The sequence below is a fragment of the Prunus mume genome, linkage group LG7 (assembly GCF_029339155.1).
Source record: "Prunus mume cultivar Tortuosa linkage group LG7, ASM2933915v1, whole genome shotgun sequence".
NCBI classification, from domain to species: Eukaryota; Viridiplantae; Streptophyta; class Magnoliopsida; order Rosales; family Rosaceae; genus Prunus; species Prunus mume.
Window position 1 is genome coordinate 4,950,965 of NC_142704.1, and position 12,778 is coordinate 4,963,742.

Here is a 12,778-nt window from a genome sequence, read left to right on the forward strand (position 1 = left end):
GTGAGAAATCTTTCATTTGCACAATCTTCATTTTTTAAGCCAAAATCTGGAAGAACACCTCACTTGCACTTAAAAATAATTTGCACTAATAACAATCCCCCAAAAATGGTTCTTTATAGTTGCACTATCAAGTAAGTTAAACCCTGGAAAAAGTAAGGTGTCAGGCCTTTTTAGAATTGGTAAACTGATTGTGAATTCCACTGAAAACCCAACTCATTAAAACTTGAAGTAGTGATCCCAATTTTAAATTAGTCCAAGAAAGTTTCATATCCATATCGATGGAGGGATGTTCTTATTACCTGGCAATGGTACTGGTTCAGCTCATATATGGTGGATCAAACATCCTCATAAAATTCTCCCTTGCAGAAGGACTCAATCCGATTGTCTTCATCGTTTACCGGCATGTTATGGCCATGGTTTTGGTAGGACCATTTGCATATGTACTTGAAAGGTAAGCTATCAATTCATTCTTGCATCTCTTCATATTTCCAGGCAGTAAAAACAGAGAAAACTAATTCTGGAATGGATTTGCAAAGCAGGAAGCAAAGGCCTTCACTTTCATTTTCTGTAGCTGCAAAAATTTTTGTGCTTGCATTATTTGGAACCACCATCCATCTGAATGTGTACTATGCTGGTTTAGCATACACTTCTCCCACAGTTGCATGTGCCTTGAGTAATGTTATTCCCAGCTTGACATTTCTAATGGCAGTTCTACTTGGGTATATTCTCTGTCCTTTCCACTCCCTTGCTTAATTAGAAAGGGGAATATAAATGTTCTTTTTTCCTGTTCTGCAATTTGCTTGTTCTTACACAGGTTGGAGAAGTTGAAGATTAGAACTGCTAGAGGTCAAGCTAAGGTGGCTGGCACACTTTTCTGCATTGGTGGTTCTCTTGTTTTCACTTTCTGGAAAGGAGGATACCTATTTAGAGGTTTTGTAAAGAGGCCACTGATAAATACATCTGTTGCTGAGATGAGGCATGTTAAGGAAAACTGGATCAAGGGGGCTCTTCTTATTCTGACAAGTCACATTGCATGGAGTGCATGGCTAATCCTCCAGGTGTTTTTAAAATTGAATTAAGATGACACCCTTTTATGTCATGTAATGTCCAAGTTTAGTTCTTTGTCCAACTTTGGCTCTCTGGTCTCACAGGCTGTGGTCTCCAAAGTCTACACTGCTCGATTATCGCTAACCACGATGATATGCTTTTTCGCGTCGTTGCAATCTTCTTTTCTTGCCCTGTTTTTCACAAGAAATCCAATTTCATGGAGACTGGAGTGGAACCTGCAACTTCTAACCATCGTCTACTGCGTGAGTGTTCTCTTTCTCATATCTTATTATTAGGTTCACAACGTCGATTTAAACAATTGATCATGCAAATTCTTATCCAAATCTGTGGTTCGATTTAAAAACCTCAGAGCTGAACATGTAGAAGAGAACATTGTCTTGTGTGTGTATAAAGTAAATCAATGGGACATCCTATTTTGTTGTGTCTTATTGGGTGTTTTTCTCCTTGTTGGTATAAGATATATTTGAATCTGTCACAAGTTCCGGTCTTCATCCACTCCTTACTTTTGCAATAGGGAGTTGTAATCTCAGCATTAGCCTACTACCTACAAACATGGTGCATCAGTTACAGGGGACCAGTTTTCGCAGCTATGTTTAGTCCACTTCAAGTCATTATAGTGGCATTGTTCTCTGCAATTGCTTTCTCAGAGCGACTTCACTTTGGCAGGTAACCTGAAGAACACAAACAACTTCTTCCTGTTCCATCTTACTACTTCCAAATTTGATGGTTTCATTTATCCATTCTATCACGGTAGTTAAGTTTCTCATGAAAAATAGTCACAAATTTAATGTGGATTTTGTGTAAGTGGTGGTGTCCAGCTTGATCGGAGCGTTTCTCATTATTGTGGGCCTCTACTGTGTGCTGTGGGGAAAGAGGAAAGACGATCTTGTTGCTGAACAGACAGAGAATGGAAAAGGGGTACTTGAAGACATAGAAGTGCTGGAGAATGATATTTCAGTCACAAATCCAGTCGCTAGAGAAAGGACATGATCATAAGAGTTGAGTTTCTTTACACATTATACCGAAGATCAATCCCAGATAAAATTTCAGAGAGGTAAATGCACACCACCTAACTATAAATGATTGCCAAATTGATAGTGGTTTGAGTCCTACAATCCAATCCATATGAACTTATTAATACAACAAATCAACAAGAGAAATCCTTGTTCTCTTTCATGGTGTCATTTCAGGTAGTTTTCAATATCAATCACAAACCGGTATATCACAACACTTTTTAGTAGCCTCTCAATAGCTTCATTTGCAGATTGAATTGGAATTATTTCAATTATTGGATGAATTCCATTTGAAGCACAGAAATCAATCATTTCTTGGATATCCTTTGTTCCACCTGTTACACTACCAGAAATGGTTTTCATATCTGCCAAAAGTCAATGCATGGAGTTCATTATATATACTTGCAATTGCAATAACAGTTGGATATATAAAACTGTCATTTCAATCATTTGAAACATGCCAATGTACCGATATTAAGGTTGGCAGGACTGATTTTGACTTCACTGGGGAATCCCACCAAGACCAGAACTCCACCAGTTTTCAATAGTTCCATGTATGGATCAAAAGGGTGATCACCAGATGCTATATCAATTATAAAGTCTACTGACTTCACCAGGGCCTACATAGCAAACAATAACCGATAAATACCAAACCTATAGGATAAGCCATCATTTCCACTATTTTTTTCTATTGTTCATGTGATGAGGTCAGAAACTTTATGTATTTTTACCTTCATCTGATTTCTGTCAGATGAGACCACAAAGTTATCTGCACCCAGCTGACTAAAGCTTCCTCTTTCTTGGATACGCTAGTGCTGAAAATTGTTACATTCAAACCAAATGCCTCTTGCCAAACTCCACTGCCATGTGACCTAGGCCACCAAGCCCAATCACCCTAGAATTTACCATGTTGGTTCATCTTGTGGCATACCATCGAAGCATAAACAGTAATTCCAGCACAAAGTAGAGGGGCTGCAGAAGCCAATGGATAGTTTTCTGGTATGTTGAAGCAGTACCTGTAATACAGGCCATTTAGATGTGAAATTTGAGGAGAGGGCAAAAAGGTAGTTCAATTCATACCCTTCATGGACAAATATATGACTGGAGTATCCTCCTTTTGTGATTGTACCATCAGCATCAACACCATTAAATCTGTCATTGCAGTACTCACAATCTCTGCATGAGTTGACATGAGTTCCGACTCCCATATGGTCACCAACTTTGAAGCGCTAAACATTGGAACCCACCTCTTTTACAATGCCTGCAATCTCATGCCTGGTTCCAAATAATCACAAACAGAACAGATGACTTTAATTAAAAGGAGAATAAATTAAGGGTTACTTAATTTATCTGTTATAGAACCAGTCCACATACCCAGGGACAACAGGATACTTTGAGTCTCCATGTTGGTTTCTGGTCCAAATTACATCAGCATAGCAAACTCCACAGTGGGTAATTTTTATGGAAATATCATCAGTGCCAAGAGGCCTGATTAATTAGAATATATTCATAATAAGTCGACCTTCAGGGAAAATGGTATGATGTAATTATCGTAATAAGTTCTTAACTTTTATGACTGATCAGTGATCACAATCGCAACATTGTGAAGGGATGAGGAGAAAGCTACAGAGAGAAGCCGGACGGCTATGATGAAAAAAATAAAAAATCCCGCCTATAGCCGGCCGGCTGTACTACTATTAAAAATTTTAAATTGCGAGTATACCGTCGCGGCGTTAGTATTTATAGCGAAAAAGGACCCGCGAAAGCCTGGGTGCCCACGCGTGAAACCAGTATCGCCGTTCGGCTATAATATTTTGAAATGTTTGAAAAAAATTTCGGGTATAGCCGTTGGGCTATACTATTTATTGAAAAAAAAGGAACCCTCCTAGCTCTTAGGCGCCGTCCGGCTATACTAATTTTTTTTTTAAAATAAAAAATTCCCCAGTATAGCCGCGCGGCTATACAATTTTTAATGAAACGGTAGTAAAGCCTACTGGCTATATTCTTTCAAAAATAAAATAAAAATAAAAAAAATCTTCCGGGCTATACCTTTTTTAAAAACAAAATTACCGTAGTAAAGCCGCCCGGCTATAGTATTGTTTTTAAAATAGCAAAATACCCAAGTATAGCCGCGCGGCGATACTATTATTCACAGTCATCACTGGACTGGATCATTATTCCTCATGAGAAATGGAATCTGAATATATTAGCCATTGATCAACGCTCATACAGCAGCAGGATTATAATATATCCGGATTAGTTGAGCAATTCTTACATGACTGGTTTACTGATATCTCAATGATGATCATTTTTCATTTTATAATATATAACACTGAGTTTTCATTTCCGACGCACTTGTTGGTGATCTCACCACTTCTTTTGTCTTTCTACCGTGTAGCAAAGCCTTTAGCCATTAGTTGCATTTTTTATATTGGTATAGATGCCTGTCTCCATCTTTTTCTTGTTTTCCAAGTTCCACAGATCAAGATATAATTAAGGTGGCACTAGTGGTTCTCTTATCTTCACTTTCTGGAAATGATTATTAAAGGTTTTCTCTTTCTTGGGAGGCCAGGCTACTAATCTTAAATGTATTTAACCCTGAGGCTTTGGCCTCTGTTATCACTTTACCACCAGGATATGCTTTTTGTGCATCATTGCGATCTTCTTTTCTTGCCCTATTTTCACAAGCAACCAAGGGTTCTGCAGGTGATTAAATACATAATGATACTTCAGTGATGAATCCTGTTATTAGTGAAAGAAAATGGTCGTAAGAACAATTGAGTAAAAGATTTCAGTTTTATAATGATGCAGAAGACCAAATCCCAGATACAATTCCACAAGGGTAAATGACCTTGGCCGCTTACTTCAGTGACGCAGCCTGTTTTAGCTACGCTCCATCCGCTTGCTGGTATTGTGGCTAGTTGTGGTAAGCTCATGAACCAGTTTGACAGCTGTACTGTTAGGCATATCTACAGAGGAATTGTGTCGCAGACGGATTAGCTAACTGGAGCAACATGGGTCTTGGCGTGTGTTATTTTGATTTTGCTCCGAGTTGGATAGGTTCTTTAGTTATTGATGACTTGATTGGGGTGTCTCGTCCCCGTCTTGTTTGTGTTGATTTGTTGTAGTTCTGTTGCTTGGGGTCTTTACCCCCCATTTCACAAAAAAAAAAAATTTGACCTAGGCCATTTTTTCTCATAAATAAAATCCATTTTTTTATTCTAGCGCAATGAGCTAATAGCTGGAAATCATTAGAATGAGAGGTATCAGAAAGAATTTAACTTCTCATTCCCCAATATCAGTTATATAAATAATAAAAATTTGAAGAAATAGCTCTAGCCCAATTAGCTGAAGTGGTATTTTAGCCCTAAACCCTAAAATAATATGAAAAAATTGTATATTTAAAGAGTATAGCCGTTCGGCTATACTATCAAATGCAATACAATTGAAATCTCCACTATGATGACAACTCTGATGCTATAAAATCTTAAAATCCTTAGCCCTCCATTTCGATGAGGGAAAATAACTTGGAATTTAGGTAAAAGTCGGGAATTGAAGAAGAGAAATTGACAATTCCCTTGTTTGGCAACTTAAATGCGGAACTTATTAAATGACGCGTGGAAAAAATCATGGAAATTGAGGCATCAAATTCTCGAGTTTAATTTCCACCAAAATAGGCGTCATTTCACAATTCCCGTAGTGCGGGAATTCATATTTTCCAGTGTGCCAAAACTTACATAAAAAATAACCCACCAAACTTTTCATTAAAAAAAAAAAAACAACGCCAAAAACCTATGAAACTTAGTATAGCCAGAGAAGTAAGGAGAAGGAGTTCTTCTTGGGTTACATGGCTCTTTGGATCAAGTTTGAAGGTTAGTCTTCAAGCCTTTCTCTCCTTCAATTTATATATTTTTTATTTTAAGGTTACCATGGTTTCTAAATGTCTATCTAAATTGGGTGTTTCTGACTAAATTTATGAATGTTGAATTGGTTTTGTGATCTTTGCAGCACTGTGGCTGGATTCTTGGGAAGTTTTAACAAAATACTCTATGCCCCTGGATATTGGTGTGTGATTGGTGTTTATGGTACAACTCTGTAGTTGTCTGCTAGCTTTATCACTTTGTGTTATCGCCTTGCTCTGTAGTTGTTTGTTAGCTTTATCGCTTTGTGTGAGCCATTAGATGTTGATTGTAAGCTACACAAACTTGCCCGTAAGCTGCAGCTTGGCCAAGGTGCTCCTTCATTCTTTGGGACTTGAATTAAGTCTTATGATAGTGATTCATTGATTTCATTATTTATTCCTATACTTTTGTTTGCGACTTTTTAATCAAAGCCCTTTTAGTTTCTCTGGTCATTGGTCTTTTGCCAAGTGAAAAAGAAGTATCAGGGTCTTGATTGCTGATTGCTTCTAGTTCTAATTCCATAGGCACTCCCAATTGAGAAAAAAAAAGTATGTTACTGATGTTCACTGCACGTGGGGAGTGATTTGGTTTGCTAATATGCTTTGTTTGTTTAAGTTGAGTTATTTAGTTCATCAAACGATATGTTATTTCATACCTCGAGGAATGCCTTCTATGTCGGTTATCAGTTTTTTTGTTCTTTCAAAATATTTAATTTCTTTCATTTATAATTTACATGAGTCATCCAAACATTGAAATTTTCAATTTTTGTCATTTACAAAATTCGACATACATAAATCCAAACACTGAAATCTTCAATTACCAGAAATTGAAATGACGGAAATCTAAATTCCGTCATTAAAATTCTATGTAATTTGCAATTCCTTCATCCAAACGGAGCATAGAAGAAACTCTGTGATAATCGTTCTACCATTTAAACAAACAAAAACAATTGCAAAATCAGAAACATACGTAAATTGGATGCCATCGTAGCAACGGAGAGAGACTCGAACTCGTAGTTAGGGGGTCTGGGCGGAGCTAGGCGGTCTGGGCGGATCTGGGCTGCCCCTAGGCTGTCTGGGCGGCGCCTAGGCTGTCTGGGCGGATCTAGGCTGCCTGGGCGGGTCTAGGAGCCAGGGCGGGTCTGCGTTGGTGTCGAGGTCTGCTGTTCTCATAAACCAGAAGTGCCATGTGAAGAACAAGGATATTAGGAAGTTTCTTGATGGGATTTATGTGAGTGAGAAGAGGACGATAGCTGAAGAGGAGGGATTAGATTTTTGGGATTTGTACTTGTTAGAGTGTTTTTTCTGATTTTGAGTTTTTCATCTTTACTCTTATCTTCGATGGAAACTCCTGGAGAAGTTGAAGATTAGAACTGCTAGAGGTCAAGCCAAGGTGGCTGGCACACTTTTCTGCATTGGTGGTTCTCTTGTTTTCACTTTCTGGAAAGGAGGATACCTATTTAAAGGTTTTGTAAAGAGGCCACTGATAAATATATCTGTTGGTGAGATGAGGCGTGTTAAGGAAAACTGGATCAAGGGGGCTCTTCTTATTCTAACGAGTCACTTTGCATGGAGTGCATGGCTAATCCTCCAGGTGATTATATAATTGAATTAAGATGACACCCTTTTATGTCATGTAATGTCCAAGTTTAGTTCTTTGTCCAACTTCGGCTCTCTGGTCTCACAGGCTGTGGTCTCCAAAGTCTACACTGCTCGATTATCGCTAACCATGATGATATGCCTTTTCCGTCGTTGCAATCTTCTTCTTGCCTTGTTTTTTCGCAAGAAATCCAATTTCATGGAGACTGGAGTGGAACCTGCAGCTTTTAACCATCGTGTACTGTGTGAGTGTTCTCTTTCTCATATCTTATTATTAGGTTCACAACGTCGATTTCAACAATTGTTCATGCAAATTTTTATCCGAATCTGTGGTTCGATGCAGAACATGTAGAAGAGAACATTGTCTTGTGTGTGTGTGTGTATAAAGTAAATCAATGGGACATCCTACTTTGTTGTGTCTTATTGGGTGTTTTTCTCCTTGTTGGTATAAGATATATTTGAATCTGTCACAAGTTCCGGTCTTCATCCACTCCTTACTTTTGCAATAGGGAGTTGCAATCTCAGCATTAGCCTACTACCTGCAAAATGGTGCATCAGTTACAACGGACGAGTCTTTGCAGCTATGTTTAGTCCACTTCAAATCATTATAGTGGCATTGTTCTCTGCAATTGCTTTCGCAGAGCGACTTCACTTTGGCAGGTAACCTGAAGAACACAGACACCTGCTTCCTGTTCCATCTTACTACTTCCACATTTCATGGTTTCATTTATCCATTCTATCACGGTAGTTTGTTTGTCATGAAAATTAGTCACAAATTTAATGTGGATTTTGTGTAAGTGGTGGTGTGCAGCTTGATCGGAGTGTTTCTCATTATCGTAGGCCTTTACTGTGTGCTGTGGGGAAAGAGGAAAGACAATCTTGTTGCTGAACAGACAGAGAATGGAAAAGGGGTACTTGAAGACATTAAAGTGCTGGAGCATGATATTTCAGTCATAAACCCAGTCACTAGAGAAAGGACATGATCATAAGAGTTAAGTATTTTTTTACACATTATACAGAAGATCAATACCAGATAAAATTTCAGAGAGGTAAATGCACACCACCTAACTATAAATGATTGCCAAATTGATAATGGTTTGAGCCCTACAATCCAATCCATATGAACTTATTAATACAAATCAACAAGAGAAATCCTTGTTCTCTTTCATGGTGTCATTTCAGGGAGTTTTCAATATCAATTGTAAACCGGTATATCGCAACACTTTTTAAGTAGCCTCTCAATAGCTTCACTTGCAGATTGAATTGGAATTATTTCAATCATTGGATGAATTCCATTTGAAGCACAAAAACCTATCATTTCTTGGATATCCTTTGTTCCACCTGTTACACTACCAGAAATGGTTTTCACACCTGCCAAATGGTCAATGCATGGAGTTCATTATATATACTTGCAATTGCAATAACAGTTGGATATATCGAACTGTCATTTCAATCATTTGTCAAATGTATCGATATTAAGGTTGGCAGGACTGATTTTGACTTCACTGGGGAATCCCACCATAAGACCAGAACTCCACCAGTTTCAATAGTTCCATGTATGGATCAAAAGGGTGATCACCAGATGCTATATCAATTATAAAGTCTACTGACTTCACCAGGGCCTACATAGCAAACAATAACCGATAAATACTAAACCTATAGGATAAGCCATCATTTCCACTATTTTTTTCTACTGTCCATGCGATGAGGTAAGAAACTTTATGTATTTTTACCTTCATTTGATTTCTGTCAGATGAGACCTCAAAGTTATCTGCACCCAGCTGACTTAAGCTTCCTCTTTCTTGGATAGTGCTGAAAATTGTTACATTCAAGCCAAATGCCTTGCCAAACTTCACTGCCATGTGACTTAGGCCACCAAGGCCAATCACCCCTAGAGATTTAGAATGGGAGGTATCGGAAAGAATTTAATTTGTCATTCCCCAATATTACTGGTATAAATAATAAAAAATGAAGAAATAACTCTATCCTAATTAGCTAAAGTGGTATTTTAGCCCTAAACCATAAAATAACATGACAAAATTGTATGTTCAAAAGGTATAGCCGTCCGGCTATACCGGTTAAATATACTATTTTAAAGATATAGCCAAACGGCTATACGCCTGGAATATATTCGAATAGCCGCCCGGCTATACTGTTTAAATTTATCAGTCACAGCCATTTCAGCCATTTCGTTTCTCTTTAAGCGCTTCCAAGCTTCAAAGACTCGGTCTTGAGCCTCTCTCTCTCTCAACTCAAGCTTCGAAATTTTTTCTTTCATTTCGGCTGCTGCGTTGATTGGATTGAATTGGACTCTCATTGAAAACCATCACATGTCATTCAGCCATTGAAATCTCCACAAAGATAACAACTCTGATGCTATAAGGAAGTTAGGCGGCTGGGGCTGGTTTGAGAGTCCTTTTTTTGTCCAAATGAAGACAGACGAAGCTTGCACTCGCAGAGGAATGTGGTACGCGAGTGAAATGAAGAGACACAGAAACAGACACGAAGCTTGCACTCGCAGTCCAATCTTCAAAATTCAAATACTCCGTCTTGAGCCTCTCTCTCAACTCAAGCTTGGATTTTTTTTTTTAATCAGTTTCGGCTGCTGCGTTGATTCGATTTTTTGTGTGCTTTTCTGTTATTGAAGTTGGCAGCGTCAGATGAACATCCAAGGCAGTTTAGCATGCCAGAAGAAGCCCAGCAGATGGTTCTTTAACCTGAGGCACACCTTTCTGTTTGGCATTGGATTACAGCATGCCGGTCTGAATGACAAAGATAGATCTCTGGTTGAGGAACAAGTTTCAAGCATTTCTGTTTTACCTCAGTAAGCATGAGTCTTTCCTGAAAAACACATTAGGAAAAGAGAATATAAAAAGATCATTTTCTTAATCTATATACTGATTAGGCATATGTATTAAATTATAGGTATTGGTTTGTACCAGCACTTTGGAATGGGGTGTAAACCTTCTAGGTCATCATCTGGTCATTATTAAGGTAAGGCAAAATTTACGTAAGTGTTGATTCTCTTGCAGTTGCAGGGAACAGAATATTATGATGGGAAAACAAAGAGATATGTTGATTTTCCAATATCAATCACAGATATATTGCAAATGATGGTTTCGGTCCCTTTATAATCAACAGTTGCTCAGATTTTACGGGAAAGATGGGTGTAGATGTCCATCACAATCCGCCCGCACCTAACGATCAAGGGGGCTCGTCTTATTTTGACGAGTCACATTGCATGGAGTGCATGGCTAATCCTCCAGGTGATTTTATAACTGAATTAAGATGACACCCTTTTATGTCATGTAATGTCCAAGTTTAGTTCTTTGTCCAACTTTGGCTCTCTGGTCTCACAGGCTGTGGTCTCCAAAGTCTAAACTGTTTGAATATCACTAACCACGATGATTTGCTTTTTTGCGTTGTTGCAATCTTCTTTTCTTAGTCTATTTTTCGCAAGAAATCCAATTTCATGGAGACTGGATTGGAACCTGCAACTTTTAACCATAGTCTACTGTGTGAGTGTTCTCTTTCTCATATCTTATTATTTGGTTCACAACGTCGATTTCAACAATTGATCATGCAAATTCTTATCCAAATCTGTAGTTTGATTTAAAAACCCGAATTTGTAGCCTTCAATCCAGTTCTTTCTAGTTATTTATTGCACGTAATATTTTCCAAGTTGAGAAATAGAGTGTTATGAAATGCTGAAAGAAAGCATGCTGAATTTGAAGTCCTTGAATCACATCTCATTGGTGTGCGGATCAGTTGAGAAATCCCTTGATTTCTACCAGAGTGTTCTTGGGTTCTTCCCAATTAGGAGGCCTAGCTCTTTTGACTTTAATGGTGCATGGTATAATTCTTTAAAACTTGGAAAACCAACAACCACCCTTCATTTTTATTGAATTGGTTTACTCTGTTCTTGAAACATTATAAATATTGAGTATTAATTTGGTTTTTGGTTAATTCTGTCACATTTGAATCATAGGCTATTCAATTATGGCATTGGCATACATCTTCTCCAATCTGAAGAACCTGATATATATCTTCTACATGTATAGTGTTCAGTATATTTGTGATGTGAAAATGACTAGAAATACATTTGAATTGTTTTTAGTGTGAGAGCATGGTCACAGTGGAGAAAATTTTGAAGGAGACGGAGATAGAGTACGTGAAGCTCAGGGTGGAGGAGGGTGGAATCTACGTTGATCAGCTTTTCTTCCATGACCCTGATGCCACTATGATTGAGATCTGTAATTCTGACAACCTTCCAGTAATACCCCTCGCAGGAGAGCCAGTCAGGCCCTGCACAGGTGTCAATTGCAATGCCTAGAAACAGCAGCAGCAGCCTGCTGATGGCATGCCTCCCTTCTACACACATCAAGGAAGATTACCTTCCTTGTTCATAAATTGTAAGGTGCGGATCATTACATGTGAAAATTTTATTAACCAACTTGAAGACTTACCTAGTTTTTTAATTTTTAGTTGATAGCCTGAAATCTTGTGTGTTTTAAGTTTTAACTTTTCTAGCTAGTCTTGATTGAGTAACCAAATGTGAAAATGATCTTACATATAAGAGCAAGGGAAACCAAAAACATGAGGCATAAACAGATCAAAACTATTATATATGGACTTATATTTCATATATATAAGCTGGCAGTAAAATGAAACCTACCACCACATCACAGGATGATGAGGACATCTGCTTAAATGAAAACAGAAGAACTGGGAGCTCCCTTCAGTCCAAAACATAGAGCAAGTGCATCTCATCATAGCCGCGCTGTTCTGTTTTGGGCTGCAAGGAGCACCCATTTCTGCAATTTCCCCATGAAGTCAAGGAGGAGAAGAAAGACAAAAATGGATGGCAATGGCGCATGTGCCAGCTATATATTTTGAACTTAAAGGGGAAGATGAGGTCAAATTTAATACCACTATTGCAGTAGAACAGAATGGCTAATGACTTGGTTCAAGCTCTTCAACCACTCTTTCTAAAACATAAATGCTTGCATGACAGCAACAAAATGAAATACAACACAAACATTGAATTGATGCATGGAAAATTATAGGAAGAAAAAAAAACACATCAATTTATTTTAATTTTTACCCATGGATGAATGCCTAGCATGCATTGATTAGAAGAAAGAACTGGGCACCATGATGACTCGATGACTTGATGACTTGATGAGTGACATCTAAC

The 12,778-nt window shown here is 38.1% G+C and overlaps 2 protein-coding genes, 1 long non-coding RNA gene and 3 pseudogenes across 3 annotated transcripts; 4 read left to right on the forward strand and 2 right to left on the reverse strand.

Moving 5' to 3' along the window:
- Window positions 1–61: 61 nt before the first annotated feature.
- LOC103337888 (WAT1-related protein At5g07050-like) lies at window positions 62–2,121 on the forward strand. The gene is made up of 6 exons (XM_089055676.1): window positions 62–451; window positions 540–719; window positions 815–1,058; window positions 1,152–1,310; window positions 1,583–1,734; window positions 1,887–2,121. The coding sequence occupies exons 1-6, from the start codon at window positions 279–281 to the stop codon at window positions 2,056–2,058; spliced, it is 1,080 nt and encodes a 359-aa protein (XP_088911802.1). The 5' UTR covers window positions 62–278; the 3' UTR covers window positions 2,059–2,121.
- Window positions 2,122–2,249: 128 nt separating this feature from the next.
- LOC148915295 (putative cinnamyl alcohol dehydrogenase 1) lies at window positions 2,250–2,650 on the reverse strand. The gene is made up of 2 exons (XM_089055675.1): window positions 2,551–2,650; window positions 2,250–2,446 (listed from the first exon to the last, which is right to left on the reverse strand). Exons 1-2 carry the CDS (start codon window positions 2,633–2,635, stop codon window positions 2,250–2,252), a joined length of 282 nt encoding a protein of 93 aa, XP_088911801.1. The 5' UTR covers window positions 2,636–2,650.
- A 1,674-nt stretch (window positions 2,651–4,324) lies between these two features.
- On the forward strand, window positions 4,325–5,305 carry LOC148915296 (uncharacterized). Its single transcript, XR_016121999.1, has 2 exons — window positions 4,325–4,787; window positions 4,893–5,305. It is a non-coding gene; the product is annotated as an uncharacterized LOC148915296 (long non-coding RNA).
- A 623-nt stretch (window positions 5,306–5,928) lies between these two features.
- Window positions 5,929–8,743, forward strand: LOC148915297 (WAT1-related protein At5g64700-like; annotated as a pseudogene).
- Window positions 8,744–8,752: 9 nt separating this feature from the next.
- Window positions 8,753–9,500, reverse strand: LOC148915298 (putative cinnamyl alcohol dehydrogenase 1 pseudogene; annotated as a pseudogene).
- A 1,794-nt stretch (window positions 9,501–11,294) lies between these two features.
- Window positions 11,295–12,059, forward strand: LOC148915299 (glyoxylase I 4-like; annotated as a pseudogene).
- The last annotated feature ends 719 nt before the right edge of the window (window positions 12,060–12,778 follow it).

What these genes read in the sequence shown, in the direction of transcription:
- LOC103337888 (XM_089055676.1), top strand. Translation starts at nt 279, where the DNA reads ATGGAGGGATGTTCTTATTACCTGGCAATGGTACTGGTTCAGCTCATA. An exon ending in TTTGCATATGTACTTGAAAG is followed by an intron (nt 452 to 539) that starts GTAAGCTATCAA and finishes TTTGCAAAGCAG; the next exon opens with GAAGCAAAGGCCTTCACTTT. An exon ending in GAGCGACTTCACTTTGGCAG is followed by an intron (nt 1,735 to 1,886) that starts GTAACCTGAAGA and finishes GGTGGTGTCCAG; the next exon opens with CTTGATCGGAGCGTTTCTCA.
- LOC148915295 (XM_089055675.1), bottom strand. Translation starts at nt 2,635, where the DNA reads ATGGAACTATTGAAAACTGGTGGAGTTCTGGTCTTGGTGGGATTCCCC. An exon ending in TCCTGCCAACCTTAATATCG is followed by an intron (nt 2,447 to 2,550) that starts GTACATTGGCAT and finishes GACTTTTGGCAG; the next exon opens with ATATGAAAACCATTTCTGGT.